Source organism: Saimiri boliviensis, chromosome 21, assembly GCF_048565385.1.
Source record: "Saimiri boliviensis isolate mSaiBol1 chromosome 21, mSaiBol1.pri, whole genome shotgun sequence".
Taxonomy (NCBI): Eukaryota; Metazoa; Chordata; class Mammalia; order Primates; family Cebidae; genus Saimiri; species Saimiri boliviensis.
Genome location: NC_133469.1, coordinates 10,604,334 through 10,625,931, shown reverse-complemented (window position 1 = coordinate 10,625,931; position 21,598 = coordinate 10,604,334). Strand labels below are relative to the sequence as shown.

Here is a 21,598-nt window from a genome sequence, read left to right as displayed (position 1 = left end):
AAAAAAAAACAAACAACGAAAACAGATGGGCATGATGGTGCATGCCTGCAGTCCCATCTACTTTCGAGGCTGAGGTAGGAGGATTGCTTGAGCCCAGGTTGAGGCTGTAGTGAGCTATGATCATGCCACTGCACTCCAGTGTGGGCAACAGAGAAAGATCGTCTCGGAAAAAAATAAGACTTTTAATTTTTGGCTTTTCTCATTCTAAACAAATATCCACTTTCGTGTCCAATTTAGTGTTCATAATTAGATATTCTTTTCCTTAAAGAGGGTCCTCTGAGGCTGGGTGCAGTGGCTCACATCTGTAATCCCAGCACTTTGGGAGGCAGAGGCAGGTGGATTCACTTGAGGTCAGGAGTTCAAGACCAGCCTAGCAAACAGGGTGAAACCCCGTCTCAACTAAAAATACAAAAACTAGCCAGGGGCGGTGGCACATACCTTTAATCCCAGCTACTTGGGAGGCTGAGGCAGGAAAATGGCTTGAACCTGGGAGGTGGAGTTTGCAATGAGCCAAGATTTTGCCATTCCACTCCAGCCTGGGTGAAGCGAGACTGTTTCAAAACAACAACAACAAAAAAGACAAAACAGAAGATCCTCTGAGTAGTAAAAGCATCATACTCCCTGACACTACATAAAGTATATTAAAAAATTAGGGTCATTCTCTATACACCCATGGTATAAGAATTAAAGGAACCTAGCTAGTACTTGCCATTTCGTGTGTCTTGCTTGTATACTGGCTTAAGTATGGTCAGGTTACTTACCCTGCAATCTAAATATGTCCCAGTGATCTGGGTGAGTGAACTACTCAATTATGTATTAGATGCCTAGACTTTCAGAACACCAAATACATTTATATTACTTCTGTGTATCTCCTGGTTTCTTAAAGCCATAATTTTAAAATTAGGATTTCATCAAGTATCAAAATTTTAGTTTATTGCTAAACAACTTTATAGAAAACCATAAACTTACACTTCCACCAGCACTATACAAAAGGTCTCACTGAATAATGGCTGAATTTTAAAAGCTTTTGCCAACTTGACAGGCATTCTATTTAAATTTGCTTTTTAAAGCTTAACAGTTATTCACTTTTGTTGCCTATTTACTTTAGGGCATTTTCCTCCCCAAACTGAGCTCTATTAAATACATTATATACTGGTTGTAAATACTAGTACATATTGAAATTTTCAGAATTATGGTACGATTTGGTACGATTTTTTTTTTTTTTTAGTTTATTCTTGCCCTTATTTGGGGGCCTGTCATGCACTTCAATTATGGTATATCCCTTACTGTTGGGAAGAAACCCATTGGATGACACATCAGCACATTGTGTGACATTCCTTACCTAACCAATCTTATCCAAATGTACATTTTAGTTGTTTTCAGTTCCTTAAAATTCTGCAAGAATCAACCTTGTACACAGAGCCAGTACAGTTACAGAGTTTAGGAGGAAGACTTTTAAGCCACAAACCTCCATATTCAAGAATCTCAGCTTTACAAATAATCAGCTGTGTTATCCTGGGCAATTTACTTAAGTGCTTCAGTTTTCTCATCTATAAAATTGTAAAGTGGTGCTAACAGTATCTACCCTTGTGGTCATTACCAGAATTGATCCAATACTTGCAAACTGACTGTAACAGGGCTTGGCGCCAGCACTACTTAACCTATGCCTTCTCAAGTGCATTAATTTTAGTTATTAGCAAATCTCTAAAATAAAACTGTTTCTCCTTTATCTTATCAAACTAGTATTTCCTAGTATGGTAGACTGCTAGTTCTCACCCTAAGTCTTTTCTGTTTCTACCGTTAAGTTTTTTCTTGAGCCCGTGACCACACAGCTATGGATGACAAACTGGCTATCTTTCGCCGCAGCTAAACATAGCCTCAACACACAACTGACCAATGGGATATTAGTAGTTAATAAAACGTTTACTTCATAAATTAGCTTCAGTATCTCAGCATGTTTCCCAGACACCCTTTCTATTTCCTCAACTGGGGGATGAGCACCAGAGCAAGCAACTTTGGATGTAGAAATGGAAGCTACCTTTTGAGTATGGCAGAATGCCTGCTTCTGGACAGCTACCCAAAAGAAAAGTACCTATCTTTTAGGGGTCCTTGTTTGCAGCACTTAATAATCTGCAGCCTTATGTGCCTAGTAAATGAGTACCAGAGACATAAAACATATGCTACAATAAGGCCTGCCGGGGGGGCATCAATATCTAGTTTTGGTGAGGAAGGAGACCCCTTCCTCTTGAGCTTCTAAAACCACTTCCCCTGAGACTTCTAAATTGCATTTCAAAATGAGAAGTAAAAGTTGAAAATAGAAGGCACAAGGTCAGTGGAGGAGACAAAACCAGGGCCACCAGCTGGACCTGAAGGTTACAGATCAACCCCCAAAACCTAGTTCCTATCCTATAGATCACAGGCATGGTATGGAGGAATCGTCCCTGGAAGGCAATGTTCTTGCTTAATCACGATTAGACCTCCACCTAAGTCAAATATCTCTCGCTTACCTCATCAATCACGACTCACAGGTACCCTCTAAGACTGTGAGCCTTTAAAAGAGGCCAGGATTTTCTAGTCAAGGAGCTTGGTTCTTGAGATGTGAGTATGCCAAGAATGCCCCCACCCACCCCGAATAAAAAGTCACTTCCTTCACAAACCTGGTGTCCGAGAGATTTTGTCTGTGCAATGTCCTGCTACATTACTTGGTTCCCTGACCAAGCTGGGGACAACCTCTTAGGCAGTTTGCCTTGCTGTGCAGAGAATCCCAGCGGAGGACTCCAGACCGCTTGGGCAATGCAGGTCCTAAGTGCTCCCAGATAGACATTTGCCCCAGTGGACCGCTTTGCCAGAGTGGGGCAAGGTAGGCCCCAAGCAGTGGATCCATGCAGAGGCTGAACACCGGGAAGGAACCAGCACGGGCAGTCTAGACGACAGAAACAAGGTACGACTGGTCCTGGGAAACTTGCCCACCTCCTTTAGGTGGAAGCCTGGCCTCATCACCCATGTGTGCTGAATTTGGCACTCCTGAACACAGCTCGCTCTGTAACTAACCATGGAAGTCTTGCTTTTGGTTTCAATTTAGGTGGAGGTGTATGACTGTGTAAGGGGCCCAGTTGGATCCTGAACATGAAAATGAGAATGAGAGGGGGAACTCTCAATAATGTTATAGGTGAGGTTCTCAAAGAGGGGGTAAGGAAGGAGACTCCTTCCTCTTAAGCTTCTAAGACCACTTCCCCGAACCTTCTACATTGCATTTCGAAAGAAGTATAAAAGTTGAAAATAGAAGGCACAAGGTCACTGGAGGAGACAAAACCGGTGCCACTAGCTGGACCTGGAGGTTACAGATCAAACCCCGGACCCTAGTTCCCATCCTAGCTATAGATCACAGGAATGGTGTGGAGGAATCTTCCCCGGAAGGCAATGTTCTTGCTTAATCACGATGAGACCTCCACCTAAGTCACGTACCTCTCCCTTACCTCATCAATCACAACCCTCTCACATGTACCCTCTAAGACTGTGAGCCTCTAAAAGAGGCCAGGATTTTCTAGTCAGGGAGCTTGGCTCTTCAGACGTGAGTATGCCAAGACTCCCGGATGAATAAAAAGCCACTTCCTTTACAAACCTGATGTCCGAGAGGTTTTGTCTGAGGTGTCCTGCTATATTTGTTTTTGAGCCAGTTTCACAATCTCAGCTCACTGCAACCTCTGCCTTCTGGGTTCAAGTGATTCTCCTGCCTCAGCCACCTGAGTAGCTGAGATTATATGTGTGCACCACCATGCCTGGCTAATTTTTGTATTTTTAGTAGAGGTGGAGTTTTGCCATGTTGGCCAGGCTGGTCTTGAACTCCTGACCTTGTATGATCTGCCCACCTCAAGCCTCCCAAAGTGCTGGGATTACAGGCATGAGACACCATATCTGCCCAATATCTATTTTAAAACAGTATTTTTAACATAGCTAGAAATATAACTACATTCTTAAGCAGAAAAAACAACTTCCTTCTGATAGCATCATTAGTACAAGAAAACATTTCTAGTTTAAAATATGGAGTTGAAACTTAATAATGTATTTTATATTGTGGAACTTAAAAATCTAAAAGCACAGGACACGTTTTCAGAAGAGGAATTTTACTTTTACCCACTTATGGTAATATTTGCAATATCAGGACATAATTAGGTTAAATAAATCAAATAAGGAATCCAGAAAAAACTGTTCTTGAGTTAAGCCAAGTACACACTGGCAATTCTGAGAAAGAACACACATTAACAAAAAGAACACGCTAGCTCAAATGCAAGTTTATATGGTGAGTGTTTTTAAAGGATTTTAAAAGCATGCTCCATCAGCATAATTAGCCTTTTCTCATTTACGTAACAAATGCATTTCTGTCTGCTTGTGTACAGCAAAGGGTTAGAACCTGAATAAACTTATTTATGATTTCAGAAATGTGCTATTTTAGAAATGTACTCCATAGAATTTACTTCACTGCTCCTACCACTGATTCTTCAAATAAGCAAAGTTCGGAAGTTCTTATCCCTTGAAAATGTTTTTAAACACTAGCACTTTAAGTTGAAACATTGGTAGAAACGTAGCAATGTCAGGTACAATGCCTATACTTAGTCTTATTTAAAATAAGAATTGAATGCACAACAGAAAATTTCTCATTTTCTTTATCATTGGAGGGAAGGGAAAGCAAGCAAGCAGAGGTTGGGGTATTATTACACTATTTAAGGAAGAGCTGAATACAAAGACAATGAGTCTTTTATAGTCTCAACAATTCCACAATGAGTAACTGTGGATTATGTCATGTATAATTTACATTGGATCAAAAAAATGGGTTCCCCTCTGTGTATATCAATTTAATTCAAATCTCATCTTCAAAATACAAAGATGAATACTACAAGATAAACTCTAACTGCGATAGGTATTTTCTAAGTAGAAGACCAAACACCAAAGGGAATCCCTCTTTCCAATGTCTTTTGATATGACAAGATTTTGCCAGAGTGGAACTTAAATAAGCATTCTCATGGCCAAGTAAGAAACTACAGTTGTTGTGGGTATTACCCTACAATTACCATATGTATTACATATTAAATTAAACTCAGCATTAAATATGCTTGCATAATTATGCTGTTAATGATGATAGCAGTGATGATACTGGTGGAAAAAGCCTGTCTTTAGCCCAAGAAAAGTCAGGGAGAAAAACCTTAACAAGCAGAAAGCAGACACAGAGTTGGGCATTTTTTGACTAGGAAAGAGAATTTTAAGCATAGAAATATAAAAAGAAAAGTACTCCCTTATTTCCCCTATGTGGAAATAATATGATACATTTATTAGATACACTAGGACAAGAACAGAACTAAGTACTCCAACTCTACTGCAGCATTACAAAAAATCATCCCTTCACCACAGTGTAAGATTTAAGGACAACCTGCCCAAGGATGCACATGATATAAAACACAGCAAGATTGCTGCTGACCTGTCAAGTACTTCCAGTCTCTACCCAGGTCCTACTGAAATACTGGTGGTCCCAATTAGTTTTATTGAAATAAATCTTTAAAGAAAAAGATAAAGCATTTAAAAAGACAAATCAAAATGCTTCAGGAACCACATATGCAACAAACTTTATCCTCAAATGAGTTATGTCTGCCTCACACTAATAAACTTTTATTTCACTCAAATTAGAGCAAAAATCTTCTATACATTCAGTATCTTCCCTGCCCAATAATTCAAAGAAAAAAACATCCAAAGTGATTAATAAAGAAAAATATAAGAATTAACAGACTCTTTAAATTTGTTTTAAATATTTTTAAAGTTAAAAAGTGTTTAAAGTTTGTAATTCCTAGTAGGAAAACATTATCTGAATGAATACCCTAATGGCAAACCACTGTAAAATGCTTCAGCTGCATTTGGGGGAGAGGAGTAGGGATTATCTTCAAAGCACCCCAGCTCTCTTGATGAGAAGGTCAGAGGTACACTGGTTTGTATTATTGCGACATCCATAAGGTGATCTAGGTTGCTTTTCCTTCAGCAAAGGCTTTATTTATCAGAAGGGCATTATGCTTGACCTCCAAATTTGGCTGACAATTTGCTGATAAGATTCATAACCTTTGGGTTGCTCTGGTATTTTGACATATTTGCTGGGTTCTGAGCCACATCCTGGAAGGCCACCATAACTTCTGGATCCTGAAAAGAAAGGGTTTGTTAGTATTTAAAAAGTGTCCTACTAGGTCAGAAAGTTTATTATCCTAAAGTCCGTCTATTATTTAAACCTAAAAACGGTTAGTATTTTAAAAAGCGTCCTACTGGGTCAGTTAAGTTTATTATCCTAAATTCCATCTATTATTTAGACCTATAATTGGGTCATGGGTTAAATGGGGTTTAGAAAAGTCCCTGAAGTCACAAAAGCAAGCTGAATTATGTCATTTGAACTACATGATGAAAAAAAGTACATACAATTTTGATACAAAGAAAAGAACTGGATTTAATTGCCAACTATTACTAAGTATTTCCCAGTTTTCAAAATTTAAGTTACTCACTCTGCATAAAGAAAGCAAATGTCACATATGCATAATTAGCTATTTGCTAACTGTGATAAATAAAAAATAGCTACAAGAATAACCTTTGTCTCCACACAGAATTATCAAAGAACTGCCTTAATGATACAAAGTCCAAAGATTTTCTTCCAAGTCTTACCTGCATGGCTGCAAGAACCTCCGGATCACTAAGAATTTCATTGAGTCCTGGCATTCCGGCCATTCCAGGCATGCCCCCTCCCATTCCAGGCATTCCTCCGGGAAAACCACCAGGCATTCCCCCAGGAAAGCCACCTGCAATAAAAAATAAAAATAAAATAAAAGAAATAAAAAACGAAAGAACTGTGTAGCACTAATCATACTCACAAATATTCTGACACAGTATTTCATCCACAAAAAGTGCGAGTTCAAATAAGGGTTCCACTAAGCACAAAGTAGTCTGAAAATTCTAATCAGACTGCAACAAGAAACAAGTTATAGCTTCTAATTATCTCTTAAAAAACAAGGCTATAAATCAGACTTTGCTACCTCCTGGATTAACTTTTTTCTACTAATAATACTGTTTTTGTTTGTTTTGCAACAGAGTCTTGCTCTGTCGCCCAGGCTAGATTGCAGTGGTGCATCTCGGAAAACTACAACCTCTGATTCCCAGGTTTAAGCAATTCTCCTGCCTTAGCCTCTCAAGTAGCAGGGACTACAGGCATGCACCACCACACCTAATTTTTGTATTTTTGGTAGAGATAGGGTTTCACCATGTTGGCCAGGCTGGTCTCGAACCCCTGACCCCAGGTGATCTGCCCGCCTCAACCTCCCAAAGTGCTGGGATTACAGGTGTAAGCCACTGTACCTGACAACTTTTTTCTAGTAATAATGCTGTTAAAAAAGACTAATCTCACTTTAAAAACAGAGTCATCTAACATTCCCTAAGATTACAAAGTTAGTCATTTTGATTATCTTTCAACTCTCCATTCTTTTTTTTTTTTTTTGAGATGGAGTTTTCGCTCTTGTTATCCAGGCTGGAGTGCAATGGCGCGATCTCGGCTCACCGCAACCTCCGCCTCCTGGGTTCAGGCAATTCTCCTGCCTCAGCCTCCTGAGTAGCTGGGATTACAGGCACGCACCACCATGCCCAGCTAATTTTTTGTATTTTTAGTAGAGACGGGGTTTCACCATGTTGGCCAGGATGGTCTCGATCTCTTGACCTCGTGATCCACCCGCCTCGGCCTCCCAAAGTGCTGGGATTACAGGCTTGAGCCACCGCGCCCAGCAACTCTCCATTCTTGAATACTTGTCTGTTTCAATTTAAAATTAATTCATAGGAATTTAGGTTTTTGTTTCAAATATACTCATCTTGTATAGTTCTTCCTTTGGTTAACAACTACTTAAACTGCTTGCTTATATGTTGCTTTTTCATTTCCACCTCAAATAAAATAAAATAAAAATAAAGTTACATAAATAAAAATTATCTCAAGGTAAAACCAGAAACCTGCATTTTTTTCTTTTCTTTCTTTTTTTTTGAGACGGAGTTTCGCTCTTGTTACCCAGGCTGGAGTGCAATGGCACAATCTCGGCTCACCGCAACCTCCGCCTCCTGGGTTCAAGCAATTCTCCTGCCTCAGCCTCATGAGTAGCTGGGATTACATGCGCGTGCCACCATGCCCAGCTAATTTTTGTTTTTATAGTAGAGACGGGGTTTCACCATGTTGACCAGGATGGTCTCGATCTCTTGACCTTGTGATCCACCCGCCTCGGCCTCCCAAAGTGCTAGGATTACAGGCGTGAGCCACCCCGCCCGGCCAAGAAACCTGCATTGTTAACAAGAAGTCCTGGTGCTTCTTTACAGAGAATAATGCTCTAGCAAAAAGGATTTGATTCTCCCAGTATTATCTGTTAGATTATAAACCCAAATAATCTATTCTGTTCTTCAGTATCATAAACCTGTATGTCTACTAGAGATATTCTAAAATCACTATTAATAATATAGGGAAAGAGGCCAGGCGCGGTGGCTCACGCCTGTAATCCCAGAACTTTGAGAGGCTGAGACAGGCGATCACAAGGTCAAGACATTGAGACCCTCTTGGTCAACATGGTGAAACCCCATCTCTACTAAAAATAGAAAAATTAGCTGGGCGTGGTGGCGTGTGCCTGTATAGTCCCAGCTACCCGGGAGGCTGAGGCAGGAGAATTGCTTGAACCCTGGAGGCAGAGGTTGCGGTGAGCAGAGATCACGACATTGCACTCCAGCCTGGGGAACAAGAGCGAAACTGTTTCAAAATAATAATAATACTAGTAATAACATAGGGAAAGAGATAGCATTAATATATTCTACAAAGGGTCACTATTAAAGTAAAGCCATAATAAAGGAGGAAACACATAATAAAGTTATTTCTACCTGCTTTAACAGTAATTAAAACACAACCATTAATAACTAACAATCACAGAGGAAGAAATCTAAGAGGACCATAAAACAACTTCTGGCTTCTTTTGCTGCTCCTACTTAATGCTTTGAAAAATTAGTGCCTACTCATAACAAATTACTGACCCAAGGCTTGTCAAATCTAAATAAAATGTACGTAATGGAAAAGTATCTCTAGTACTAGTACAACATTAGCAGTCATTTTCTAAAACAGAGATTATCTAACAATAAGATTATTTATATTTTAAACAGGAAGTAAACTATGAGCTAAGTTTAATTTCTTTTTCTTGAAACAGGAGGTCATCCTCAATATTTGTTCTAGGTATGTTTTCAGTTGCTGTGCACATACTCTTTCAGAATAAAGAACAGATTTTCTAGGCTCATATCATGTAACTAAGTTCTAACCAGTGACATATAAACAAACATGGCCTCTAAAAACTTTCCTTAAAATAAAGTTAGTTACCATTAAACAAATGGAGATAGCTGTTTAAAAAATAAAAACTTAAGTCTCATCCTGGTCTTGATATAAATTCCACATTGCTGTAATCAGAAAGTACTCAATAAATCTGCATGTCTCTTTCGTCTCTTCTATCTGCGTATTTGTCCTGTCCTCACTAGCAATATCTGGCCATATCTGAAAGAGTAATCTGCTACTTTTATACTGGACTCAAAACATTTTTATGCTCAGTAACTCCATCATTTCTTTAACCTATAGTATCTTCATGAGTATCACTGTATAAGAGAACAAAATTAGAATATCACTTTATAATAAACATTATTTAAGTATTACATTAAAATATTACTGTATAACAGAACAAAACAGTTTTAACTTTTCAAAAAATATACCTGGAAAAGAGCCATACTGAGCTCCTGACTGTCGTCTGGCTTCTTCCTCCTTTAATACAAAAAGAAATAGATAATAGAAGAAATAAGTGCTGTCCATGCAAAACCATAAAAAAACTGTAAAATAATGTAGTAGATGGCAATACTGAACTAAAGTATATACTCTATGTCGCCTTCAAAAATTTTTTCAAATGGATTCTCAGTGAACATTATTCTTGGTAATAATTTCAAGTAAAGTGTTTTACTTCTACTCTGGAAACAAACAAACCTGGAAAACAATTTACAGTGCTAATATGAAAACTATAAATTCATCCTTTTTTTTTTGAGACAGTTTCATTCTTGTTGCCCAGGCTGGAGTGAAACAGTGTGATCTCAGCCCACCACAATCTCTGCCTTCTGGGTTCAAGTGATTCTCCTGCCTCAGCCACCTGAGTAGCTGAGATTATAGGCATGCAACACCATGCCTGGCTAATTTTGTATTTTTAGTAGAGATGGGGTTTCTCATGGTGGTCAGGCTGGTCTTGAACTCCCGACCTCAGGTGATCTGCCCACCTCAGCCTCCCAAAGTGCTGGGATTACAAGCATAAGCCACCAAGCCCAGCCTTTCATCCTTGTTTTAAAATGCCTACATGGAAGGACAAGACTAGATTACGAAGACAGCCATGACTTTTTTTTTTTTTTTTTTTTGAGACGGAGTTTCGCTCTTGTTACCCAGGCTGGAGTGCAATGGCGCGATCTCGGCTCACCGCAACCTCCGCCTCCTGAGTTCAGGCAATTCTCCTGCCTCAGCCTCCTGAGTAGCTGGGATTACAGGCACGCGCCACCATGCCCAGCTAATTTTTTTTTGTATTTTTAGTAGAGACGGGGTTTCACCGTGTTGGTTTCACCGTGTTGACCAGGATGGTCTCGATCTCTTGACCTCGTGATCCACCCGCCTCGGCCTCCCAAAGTGCTGGGATTACAGGCTTGAGCCACCGCGCCCGGCCGACAGCCATGACTTTTATTTCCTATGTACATCTTTTCCATACTCTCCCTACACAACAAAAATGTAGATTTATTGATGTTTTGCTGCTTTTTAAAAGACAAAATGAATGAATAAAAAATAAATTTCCCTCATATGAGTTATAAAATTATCAAGGAGATATATAAATGTAAAATTTAAAGATTATGAACTATAACCTTAAAAATCAAGTATGATGCTTAATATTACATGACAAAAAATTAGAATGCAACTTTATATAATAGAGCCTTATGTTCTTTCATCCAACAATGTGAGAAATAAGTAGGTAAATTATCGTTATTTTTTAAAGAGGTAGCATCACACTACATTGCCCAGACTAGTATTGAACTCCTGGGCTCAAGTGAACCTCCCCCTTCAGTCTCCCAAACAGCTGGGACTACAGGCACTTGACACCTTGCCCTGCCAGAATCAATTTTTTTTTTTTTTTTTTTTTTTTGAGACGGAGTTTCGCTCTTGTTACCCAGGCTGGAGTGCAATGGCGCGATCTCGGCTCACCGCAACCTCCGCCTCCTGGGTTCAGGCAATTCTCCTGCCTCAGCCTCCTGAGTAGCTGGGATTACAGGCACGCACCACCATGCCCAGCTATTTTTTTTTGTATTTTTAGTAGAGACGGGGTTTCACCATGTTGACCAGGATGGTCTCGATCTCTTGACCTTGTGATCCACCCGCCTCGGCCTCCCAAAGTGCTGGGATTACAGGCTTGAGCCACCGCGCCCGGCCAGAATCAATTTTAAATAGCAACACATCCATTGTCGGAAGAGGGGAAGAATCATAATTTAATTAATCTGGCCAAGCATCCTCAAAAGATCAAACAATCCACCACATTTTAATTACTTGACCTGGAAAAACTCTTTTGATTTTATAAAAACACAAACAAGAATACAAATAGTGAAATAAAAGCTCACTGAAAAATTTAAGACTAAAAATGTTCCCAAAATTAGACACATTGGAAGTGGACTCCTTATAAGTAATATCATTACCCTATAGAACTGTAGCCAGCATTAAATAAAAGCCATAAATAAGAATTTTAGTGTCCTAAAAACTCTGTATTTTCCTTTCATGGCTTAGCTATAGGAAATTTACCCTCTGGGCTCTCTCATGCTCCTCTCGAGCCTTCTTAACTCTTTCTATTCTTTCTTTGATCTCTCGCTCTTCACGTTTTCGCTCATACTTTCTCCGATGTTCTGCAATTTTCTGTGCCTAGAAAAAAGAGCCATAACTTAGCCTGCTCCAAAAGCTGAATAAGGTTAACACAAGTATTCTCTGTGGAGAAACGTTTAATTCAACATACAGTTCTGAAAAATGACAGATTTGCCTTGTAGAAAAAGATGTAGCACAAGTTCAGGATTTAACAAAACCAACCTCAACTGCATGAGGCACTGTAAAACAGAGGAAAGGGCCTGGGATTTGAAGTTACAGAGAAATGTTATAATCTCAGATTAACAAACAGGTTTCAAACTGCACGACAATTCCTGCCACCTAGTTTCTACCAGATACACAGTGTTTAGGTTTCAAAAGGACAGCACGGTTCAATAGAACACTATTATTAAGGATGTCTGCCGTGGAAGGCAGAGACTGGGAACACATACTCCAAGTATATGCAACAGTATATTTAAGTTTCCATATCCATAAAACAGGAAGGGAAAAAATATTTAGTCTTATCGAATTGCTACAGTCTATATTATAGAGGGAAAACATGTAAATATGTATACCAGACACTAGTAAATAGTATCAAATAAATTCTCTGCATCTGTTATTTCCTCAGAGAATAAATCAAAGAGATTCATATTCCACTGTCACTTTAGCTTGTTTACAACTTTGCTGACAAGTTAGCACTGTTATAAGAAAACAGAAAACCAAATGAACTCTCTGGCAGTAAATAAATTAAATTCAATACAATTTTCACTGCCTTAAAACCTCTGAGAGTAAATTCCTGACAGCTGAATTTCCCACAGAATGAAGGATTTACCGTGTAAATGCATTAAATTTTTTTTTTTTTTTTTTTGAGACGGAGTTTTGCTCTTGTTACCCAGGCTGGAGTGCAATGGCACCATCTCAGCTCACTGCAACCTCCGCCTCCTGGGTTCAGGCAATTCTTCTGCCTCAGCCTCCTGAGTAGCTGGGATTACAGGCATGTGCCACCATGCCCAGCAAATTTTTTGTATTTTTAGTAGAGACGGGGTTTCACCATGTTGATGAGGATGGTCTCGATCTCTTGACCTTGTGATCCACCTACCTTGGCCTCCCAAAGTGCTGGGATTACAGGCGTGAGCCACCACACCCGGCCATTAAAATTATTTTAACCAACAATTTTAAAGAAAAATCATCCTTAAAAGCTGGAATGACGTCAGGCGCGGTGGCTCAAGCCTGTAATCCCAGCACTTTGGGAGGCCGAGGCGGGTGGATCACACGGTCAAGAGATCGAGACCATCCTGGTCAACATGGTGAAACCTTGTTTCTACTAAAAATACAAAAATTAGCTGGGCATGGTGGCGCGTGCCTGTAACCCCAGCTACTGAGGAGGCTGAGGCAGGAGAATTGCCTGAACCCAGGAGGCGGAGGTTGCGGTGAGCCGAGATCGCGCCATTGCACTCCAGCCTGGGTAACAAGAGCGAAAACTCCGTCTCAAAAAAAAAAAAAAAAAAATGCTGGAATGTTCTACCTTTGGGATTTAGTATTATTTTTAAAAGACTGAAACTACTTCTTTTTGTTTTTGTTGTTTTAAAGACAGTCTCGCTCTGTCACCCAGGCTGGAGTGCAGTGGCACAATCCTGGCTCACTGCAACATCTATCTCCCAGGTTCAAGTGATTCTCCTGCCTCAGCCTCCCAAGTAGCTGGGACTACAGGCACACATGCCACCATGCCTGGCTAATTTTTTATATTTTTAGTATTTTATATTTTATATTTTTAGTAGGGACAGCGTTTCACCATCTTTACTATGTTGGCCAGGCTGGTCTTGAACTCCTTGACCTCAGATGATCCACTCACCTCTGCTTCCCAAAGTGCTGGGATTACAGGCGTCAGCCACGGCGCCTGGCCAGAAAGAATGAAATTTTTTTTTTTTTTTTTTTTTTTTTGAGACGGAGTTTCGCTCTTGTTACCCAGGCTGGAGTGCAATGGCGCGATCTCGGCTCACCGCAACCTCCGCCTCCTGGGTTCAGGCAATTCTCCTGCCTCAGCCTCCTGAGTAGCTGGGATTACAGGCACGTGCCACCATGCCCAGCTAACTTTTTGTATTTTTAGTAGAGACGGGGTTTCACCTTGCTGACCAGGATGGTCTTGATCTCTTGCCCTCGTGATCCACCCGCCTCGGCCTCCCAAAGCGCTGGGATTACAGGCTTGAGCCACCGCGCCCGGCTGAGAATGAAATTTCTTAACTTCCACAAGGCCTTCTTGCTTCATAAAGTGGCTATGATATATAAGGACACACCACACTCAATCTTGGATAATGCTAATTATAGATTTTCTATTTGTTTCCTTGTTGTAAACCTGATACCTTCTTTTCTATTTCTAATTTTCTGGTTATAATTCTACCTCAGGCTTCCAAACAAAGTAACAGACCTTGCACTAATAAAGCATGATAAATGAAAGCATGAAAACCTAGTAAGATCTCTAGAGTTGAGCACAAACTTCAGCAATTAGATTTTTATCTTCCAATGGTTTGTTTCTTTGCTTGTTTTTCAGATGAATTATGGCTGCCAGGGGTAAGCACTGGAGCGATGGAGTATTAAACTAATGACTTTCCCTTTCTCTACTTTAACATACCCTAGGTTGAACTTCTTTCAGCATTGCACTCGCATCTTCATCATAATCCAGTTTACAGGCAAGGGCAAGATCATGGGCTGCTTCTTCCCAGTGGCCTAGAAGTCTGAAACAGATTTACAGTCATTTTAGGAGCCTTTTATACATATTAACCTATGTGGCATGATTATCTTTCTTCCTTACAAAAAAGGATTGTTTTAGAACAGGTTTAAGTTAAATATTAACTATAAACTTTTATAAACTAATTCAATTACTATATACCACTACTAGTTAACTCTATAAAAACTCCAAAACATTTAAATTTCCTCTATGGTAACTGTAAAGCTGCTCTTCTACTAAAAGCTAAAATACAAATGAAACCCTTTCTTAAATCAGATTATCACAAAATTTCTAAAAAGCAGGTAAAGCCATAACTTTCAATTCACCCAAACCAGGATTAACATAATGTGTTAGCGTTTAGCTACCTTCTATATAACACATAGAAAGAAAATAATACATGTGTACAGGCTTTATAAAAAACATAGAACAGGTAAACCAGAAACAAAAGGTTGGTGGGGGCAGTTGAGAATGGGGTAGAGGACACAGCAACGGAAATGAGAATTCTCTGGGTTTACCTTTTAACAAAGGTTTGACTCTTCAAACCTTTAAATGCTTCACATACTTGAAAAATAAGTATGAATCAGAAAAATGTAAATAAAGCAAACCCTAAACCTGAATACAAACAGAAATAAGAAGCTGCGGCCAGGCGCAGTGTATCATCTGAGGTCAGGAGTTCAAGACCAGCCTGGCAAATGTGGCAAAACCCTGTCTCTACTAAAAATACAAAATTAGCCAGGCATGGTGGCGCGTGCCCATAATCCCAGCTACTCGGGAGGCTAGGTAGAAGAACTGCTTGTACCCACGTGGCAAAGGTTGCAGTGTGCCAAGATTGCGCCACTTCACTCCAGCCTGGGTAAAAGAGCAAAATTCCTCCTCTAAAAAAAGGGGGGGCGGGCTGTGCATTGCACTAACATAAGTTACACAGAAGAAATAAATTCAAGTAATTTTTAATATAGTTATTTTTGACTATATATTTCAAGTGTGATATATATGCTAAGAACATCCCTCACCGGGTATGGTGGCTCAAGCCTATATTCTCAACACTTTGGCAGGCCAAGGAGGGCAGATTACTTGAGGCCAGGAGTTTGAGAACAGCCTGGCCAACGTGGTGAAAACCCCCTCTACAAAAAATACAAAAAATTAGCCAGGCATGGTGGGGTACAACTGTTAAGTAATCCCAGCTACTCAAGAGGCTGAGGCAGGAGAATCACTTGAACCTGGAGCCAAGGTTGCAGTGAGCTGAGATTGCACCACTTCACTCCAGCCTGGGTTAAAGAGCAAAAACTCAAGAAAAAAAGTGGGGAGGGGAGGGTATATTACATTAACAACGTAAGTGACACAGAATAAATGAATTCAAGTAACTTTTAATATAGTTATTTTTTATATATATTTCAAGCGGGATATATATTCTAAGAACATTCCTGACTGGGCGTGGTGGCTCACTCCTATATTCTCCATACTTTGGGAGGCTAAGGAGGGCAGATTACTTGAGGCCAGGAGTTTGAGAACAGCCTGGCCAACATGGTGATACCACCCCCATCCCCCCACCCAACCAAAAAAATACAAAAAATCAGCCAGGCATGGTGGGGCATGACTTGTAAGTAATCCCAGCTACTCAGGAGGCTGAGGCAGCAGAATCACTTGAACCCAGGAGGCAACGTTGCAGTGGGCCAAGATTGTACCACTGCACTCCAGCCTGGGTGATACAGCGACACTGTCTAAAAACAAAAAGCAAAACAAAACAGAAGCATTCCAAAAAAACTTCAAACTTTACTTAAGAGACACACAATTTTTAAGCTATTATAATTCTGAAACAATTTTATGTATATCACAGCATTGAAGTGTAAAACTAGAACAAAAATTTTAACTACATATGTGTCAAAAATACAAACTAAAAAGTAAAACAAAACATTTAATGTTAAATTTTAATAGACAACATCAGAATTTTAAAATTTAGTTTAAATTATTAAATATTATTAAATTTTTAGTGTCATAATTTCAATTTTCCTTAAATTCATGACTTAAATTTTAATTTATTAATTTAATAAAGTATTAGTGTCATAATTGCAAGATTTTTCCTTAAATTCATGATTCAAAATTTTTTTCTAGCTGCTCATTGAAACAACAGTACATACCAGAAACAATGAACATACACAGTGCTCAAATCTTAGCTTCCACTAAAATGAATCATGATTTCCCACAGAAATGGCTTAAGTCTGACACAAGCAAAGCACAAGATGAGCCGATGCTGTCTTGTATTAGAAGGGCAAGAAATACTTGGACTAACGGGATTTCAAAAGGATCAACAGCAATGCATGAGCTTTTCCTGTGCCCACATACCATTAATAAATTTTGTTTCAACTTATAATGTTTATCTTTATCATGTGACACCATAAAATCCACTAGAGCTACTCTAAGTCAGCTAACACAGTTGTCCCAAACATATCCACCTTTATCTCCAACAACATTTGAGGCATAAGACCTTTCAACCCATGTAACATGTAAAGTCACTAATGCTTTAAGTTTTGCTGCCAGGAATAATTACTAATCAGGTTAAATTCACCTCTTTATGCCCCCTGGCCTTTTCCTAATTTTTCAGGTGGCCTAAGCAGTGACTGAAGTAGTTTCAGGCTGGCATACTCCTTTTCCTATAATATACTGATGATTCAATGCTAAATTAGAGAGTCTGAAAACAAGATACAATTTGTAAGGACACTAACAAAAGATCATTATTTTCTTTTCCTGGAATTAATTTTAAATAAAAATTCTTACCTTATATTTGGCCATATGTAGTCAAAAACTGGTAACAGTAGCTTTGTTTGAATAAAAGGAGTGAAAAAAATTTTTATTTTCTTCTTTCTTCCTTCCTATATTCTCACTTCCTTTTTTAAAAATTTCTTTTTTCTTTTTCCTTTTAAGCAGCTGGCTACAAGCTATCTCACTTCTTAATACTAAGTATATACTAATTTGAAAATTAAGCCATTAGGAACTTTTGTGTTTTTGTTTAAACAAAGTGTCTTAACACATCAGATTTAAATGTAAAGAGTTCTGAAAATAATTAAATTCAGTAATTTACCTGTGTGCTTTCCCTCGCCACTTGTAAGGCTGAGCTGAATCAGGATTTATTTCAATGGCTCTGTCACAGTCTCGGATGGCAGCATTTGGCTTCTGTAATTTGACGAAGACACTGAAAAATAAGTGTGATATTTAAAAATATTCATTTCAGTTCGTATCTGAGCCATGGCACCTCCCTCAAAAAAAAGTACTCATTTCAATAAAACTTTTGAGATCAACACAGAAGGAAACTCTATTTAAACAAATGTGCAGAAATTATTCACCAGAAGGTATTTTCTTTTTTTCTTTTGAGATGGAGTTTCGCTCTTGTTACCCAGGCTGGAGTGCAATGGCGCGATCTCGGCTCACTGCAACCTCCGTCTCCTGGGTTCAAGCAATTCTCCTGCCTCAGCCTCCCGAGAAGCTGGGACTACAGGCGTGTGCCACCATGACCAGCTAATTTTTTGTATTTTTAGTAGAGACAGTGTTTCACCATGTTGACCAGGATGGTCTCGATCTCTTGACCTCGTGATCCACCCGTCTTGGCCTCCCAAAGTGCCGGGATTATAGGCGTGAGCCACTGCGCCCGGCCAGAAGATACTTTCTGTTGACAGTTCTCACCTGGCCCTCTTGGCATACAAAATGGCCAAGCGAGGATTCAGCTTGATGGCATCTGTGAATAAGTCAATGGCTTTCTGCAATTCACCTAAAGAGAAACAAAAGTTATCAAAAAATATTCAGAGGATAAAAATATTAATAAAGTTTTGATCTCTTATCCAGTTAGTCTCTTACATTTTTATTTTAATCAAGTAAAAAAAAAAAAAAAGACAACAGTCTAAGTTATACAAAAATTGTCTTTTGAAAGCAAATCTTACGACACCTATACTGTAACTCACTTGAGACACGACAATTTCTGGGTACATAAGCCCCTAACAATAGAATAGCACACTCTTAGAATGACCCATATTGATTTTGTTTAAAGAAAAAAAAGGATAAAATCAATTTAAAGGATAAGGTAAATTAATTCCATTGATTTTCTTTTATCCATTAAATTAAAAAGATAAAATTAAGCTTACAAGGGAAAAAGAACCCATGCTAACTTCACAGGGCTGATTTTAAAAGAAAACAATATACTCGTTTGAATTTTTAAAAATGGGACAAAAACTTAAGACAACTAGAATTCATAAAAGACCGTAATCATCTATACTTTAATTCACTGTGTCCTATTCTCATAGTTAGCTTTTTTTTTTTTTTTTTTTTGAGACAGAATCTGACTCTGTGCGCCCAGGCTGGAATGCAGTGGCACGATCTCGGATCACTACAGCCTCCACCTCCCAGGTTCAAGCGCTTCTTCTGCCTCTGCTTCCTGAGTAGCTGGGATTACAGGTGCCCACCATTATGCCCAACTGATTTTTGTATTTTCGTAGAAACAGGGTTTCACCATGTTGGCCAGGCTGGTCTGGAACTCCTGATCCACCTGCCTTGGCCTCCCAAAGTGCTGGGATTATAGGCATGAGCTACCATGCCCGGCCAGTTAGCTTCTTTATTAATCCCTTAGTCATTCAATGAAGAAAACACACTATAGAGTCAGAACAGTTCTTTGCATAAAGTCTAGTTCTTGGAGAGGCAAGACAAATACAGAGTATTTTTTTTAATGAGACAGGTTCTAACTCTCACATAGGCTATAGTATAGTGGCATGATCATAGCTCATAGCTGAAGGGATCATACCACCTCAGCTTCCTGAGCAGCTGGGAATACAGGCCCACACCACTAAACCTGGCTAATTAAAAATTTCTTATAGACTGGGCCTCGGTGTGTCACCTAGGCTACTCTCAAACTCCTGGGCTCCAGTGATGCTCCCACCTCAGCCTTCTGAGTAGCTGGGATTACCATTGTGCCAGGCCAAACACAGAAATTTTAAGACAAATGTCACAATTCACTGTGAAAGCTACTTAGCCAGTTAGTGAAAGAGTAAAGGACTTGAAAAGAACTCACAAAAGCAACACAGAAAAGAATGCTCAGTATTAGTATTTACTACTACAGAAACCTATTACAGGTAATTACACTTGGATGTCTAATAAGCAACTCAGACCTACCATGTTCAAGACTTAACTTTTTTTTTTTTTGTTTTGAGATGAAGTCTTGCTCTATCACCAGGCTGGAGTGCAATGGTTCGATCTCGGTTTGCTGCAATCTGCCTCCTGGGTTCAAGTGATTCTCCTGCCTCAGCCTCCTGAGTAGCTGGGACTACACATATGCGCCACCATGCCCAGCTAATTTTTATATTTTTTGTAGAGATGGAGTTTCACCATGTTGGCCAGGATAATCTCGATTTCTTGACCTCTTGATCCACCTGCCTCGGCCTCCCAAAGTGTTAGGATTACAGGCGTGAGTCACCACGCTCAGCCATTTTTTTTTAAATACAGGGTGTTGCTCTGTCACCCAGGTTGGAGTGCAGTGGCAGAATCACAGCTTACTGTAGGCTCAACTTCCTGGGCTCAAAGGGTCCTCCCAGCCTCAAGGGAACCTCCCATTTCAGCCTCTCAAGTACCTGGGACTACAGGAATGTGCCATCACACTCAGCTAATTTTTTGTGTTTTTTTAAGAGATGGAATCTCACTGTGTTGGCCAGGCTGATCTTGGACTTCAGTCCCTCGACGTGCTGGGATTATAGGTGTAAACCACCACACCTAGACAAAACTGAAAAAACTAAATTCCTATTTCCAAACCTATTCCCAATCTGTATCTTCCCAACTAAATAAATGGCTCCCCCATACATTTAGTTCAGGAGTTGGTAAACATTTTCTGGAAAGGGCCAAATGAGAATTATTTTGATCTCTGCAGATAATACAATCTGCCATAACTATTTAATGATGCTGTTACAGTGGGAAAGCAGCCATAGTTTAAGTGCCAGACCTGAGATTCAAACCACAGCACTCTGACTCCATACTCCACACTTTAACTACATTCTCCAAACAGAAGTACCTTCACCAGCTCTTGGTGGGGCTTGGATTCACAATCCCTGATTTAGAAATCTAACCTTTTGTCCTTTAGGATATACTATAAAATTGCATAAATTCTAAAATCAGAACTAGGTTAAATTTACAGTCACATGAACAGAGTTTAGAAAAAAAAAAAAAAAAAAAAAAAAAAAGAAGGCCGGGCGCGGTGGCTCAAGCCTGTAATCCCAGCACTTTGGGAGGCCGAGGCGGGTGGATCACGAGGTCGAGAGATCGAGACCATCCTGGTCAACATGGTGAAACCCCGTCTCTACTAAAAATACAAAACATTAGCTGGGCATGGTGGCACGTGCCTGTAATCCCAGCTACTCAGGAGGCTGAGGCAGGAGAATTGCCTGAACCCAGGAGGCGGAGGTTGCGGTGAGCCGAGATCGCGCCATTGCACTCCAGCCTGGGTAACAAGAGCGAAACTCCGTCTCAAAAAAAAGAAAAAAAATAAGAAAACTAAAACGTGATTTATTAGGTAATAGCCTGCTCATTTTCATTTTGTTACATACTGCGGAGACAGGAAATTTAAAAATGGACAGTGCACAGTGCCTCCCACCCGCAATACTAGCACTCTGGGAGGCTGAGCTGGGAGGCCTGCTTAAGGCCAATTCAAGACCAGCCCAGGCAACAGGATAACAAGCTATTTCTACCAAAAAAAAAAAAAAAAAAAAAAAAGATAATTAGCCAGGCATGCTCTTATATTCCCAGCTACTCTGGAGGATTGCTTGAGCCAGTAAAATCAAACTGCAGTGAGCCATGACCATGCCACTGCACTCCAACCTGAATGACAGAGTGAGACCCTGTCTCTTAAAACTTAAGCGGTAGGAAAATTAGCAAAAGTTTCATGTGAAAAAGAAAAGGAA

General features: G+C 39.7%; 1 protein-coding gene across 1 annotated transcript in view; it reads right to left on the bottom strand.

Annotated features, from left to right (window-relative positions):
• Nucleotides 1-6,014: 6,014 nt before the first annotated feature.
• Nucleotides 6,015-21,598, bottom strand: part of ST13 (ST13 Hsp70 interacting protein) — a 36,649-nt gene continuing 21,065 nt past the window's right edge. Inside the window, exons 6-12 of the mRNA XM_039463036.2 lie at nucleotides 18,348-18,432; nucleotides 17,749-17,859; nucleotides 14,577-14,679; nucleotides 11,894-12,010; nucleotides 9,793-9,841; nucleotides 6,691-6,824; nucleotides 6,015-6,180 (exon numbers count right to left, since the gene is read on the bottom strand). Of these exons, the coding sequence (XP_039318970.1) occupies nucleotides 6,052-6,180; nucleotides 6,691-6,824; nucleotides 9,793-9,841; nucleotides 11,894-12,010; nucleotides 14,577-14,679; nucleotides 17,749-17,859; nucleotides 18,348-18,432 (728 nt within the window). The 3' untranslated portion in view covers nucleotides 6,015-6,051. The remainder of the gene's footprint in view (nucleotides 6,181-6,690; nucleotides 6,825-9,792; nucleotides 9,842-11,893; nucleotides 12,011-14,576; nucleotides 14,680-17,748; nucleotides 17,860-18,347; nucleotides 18,433-21,598) is intronic.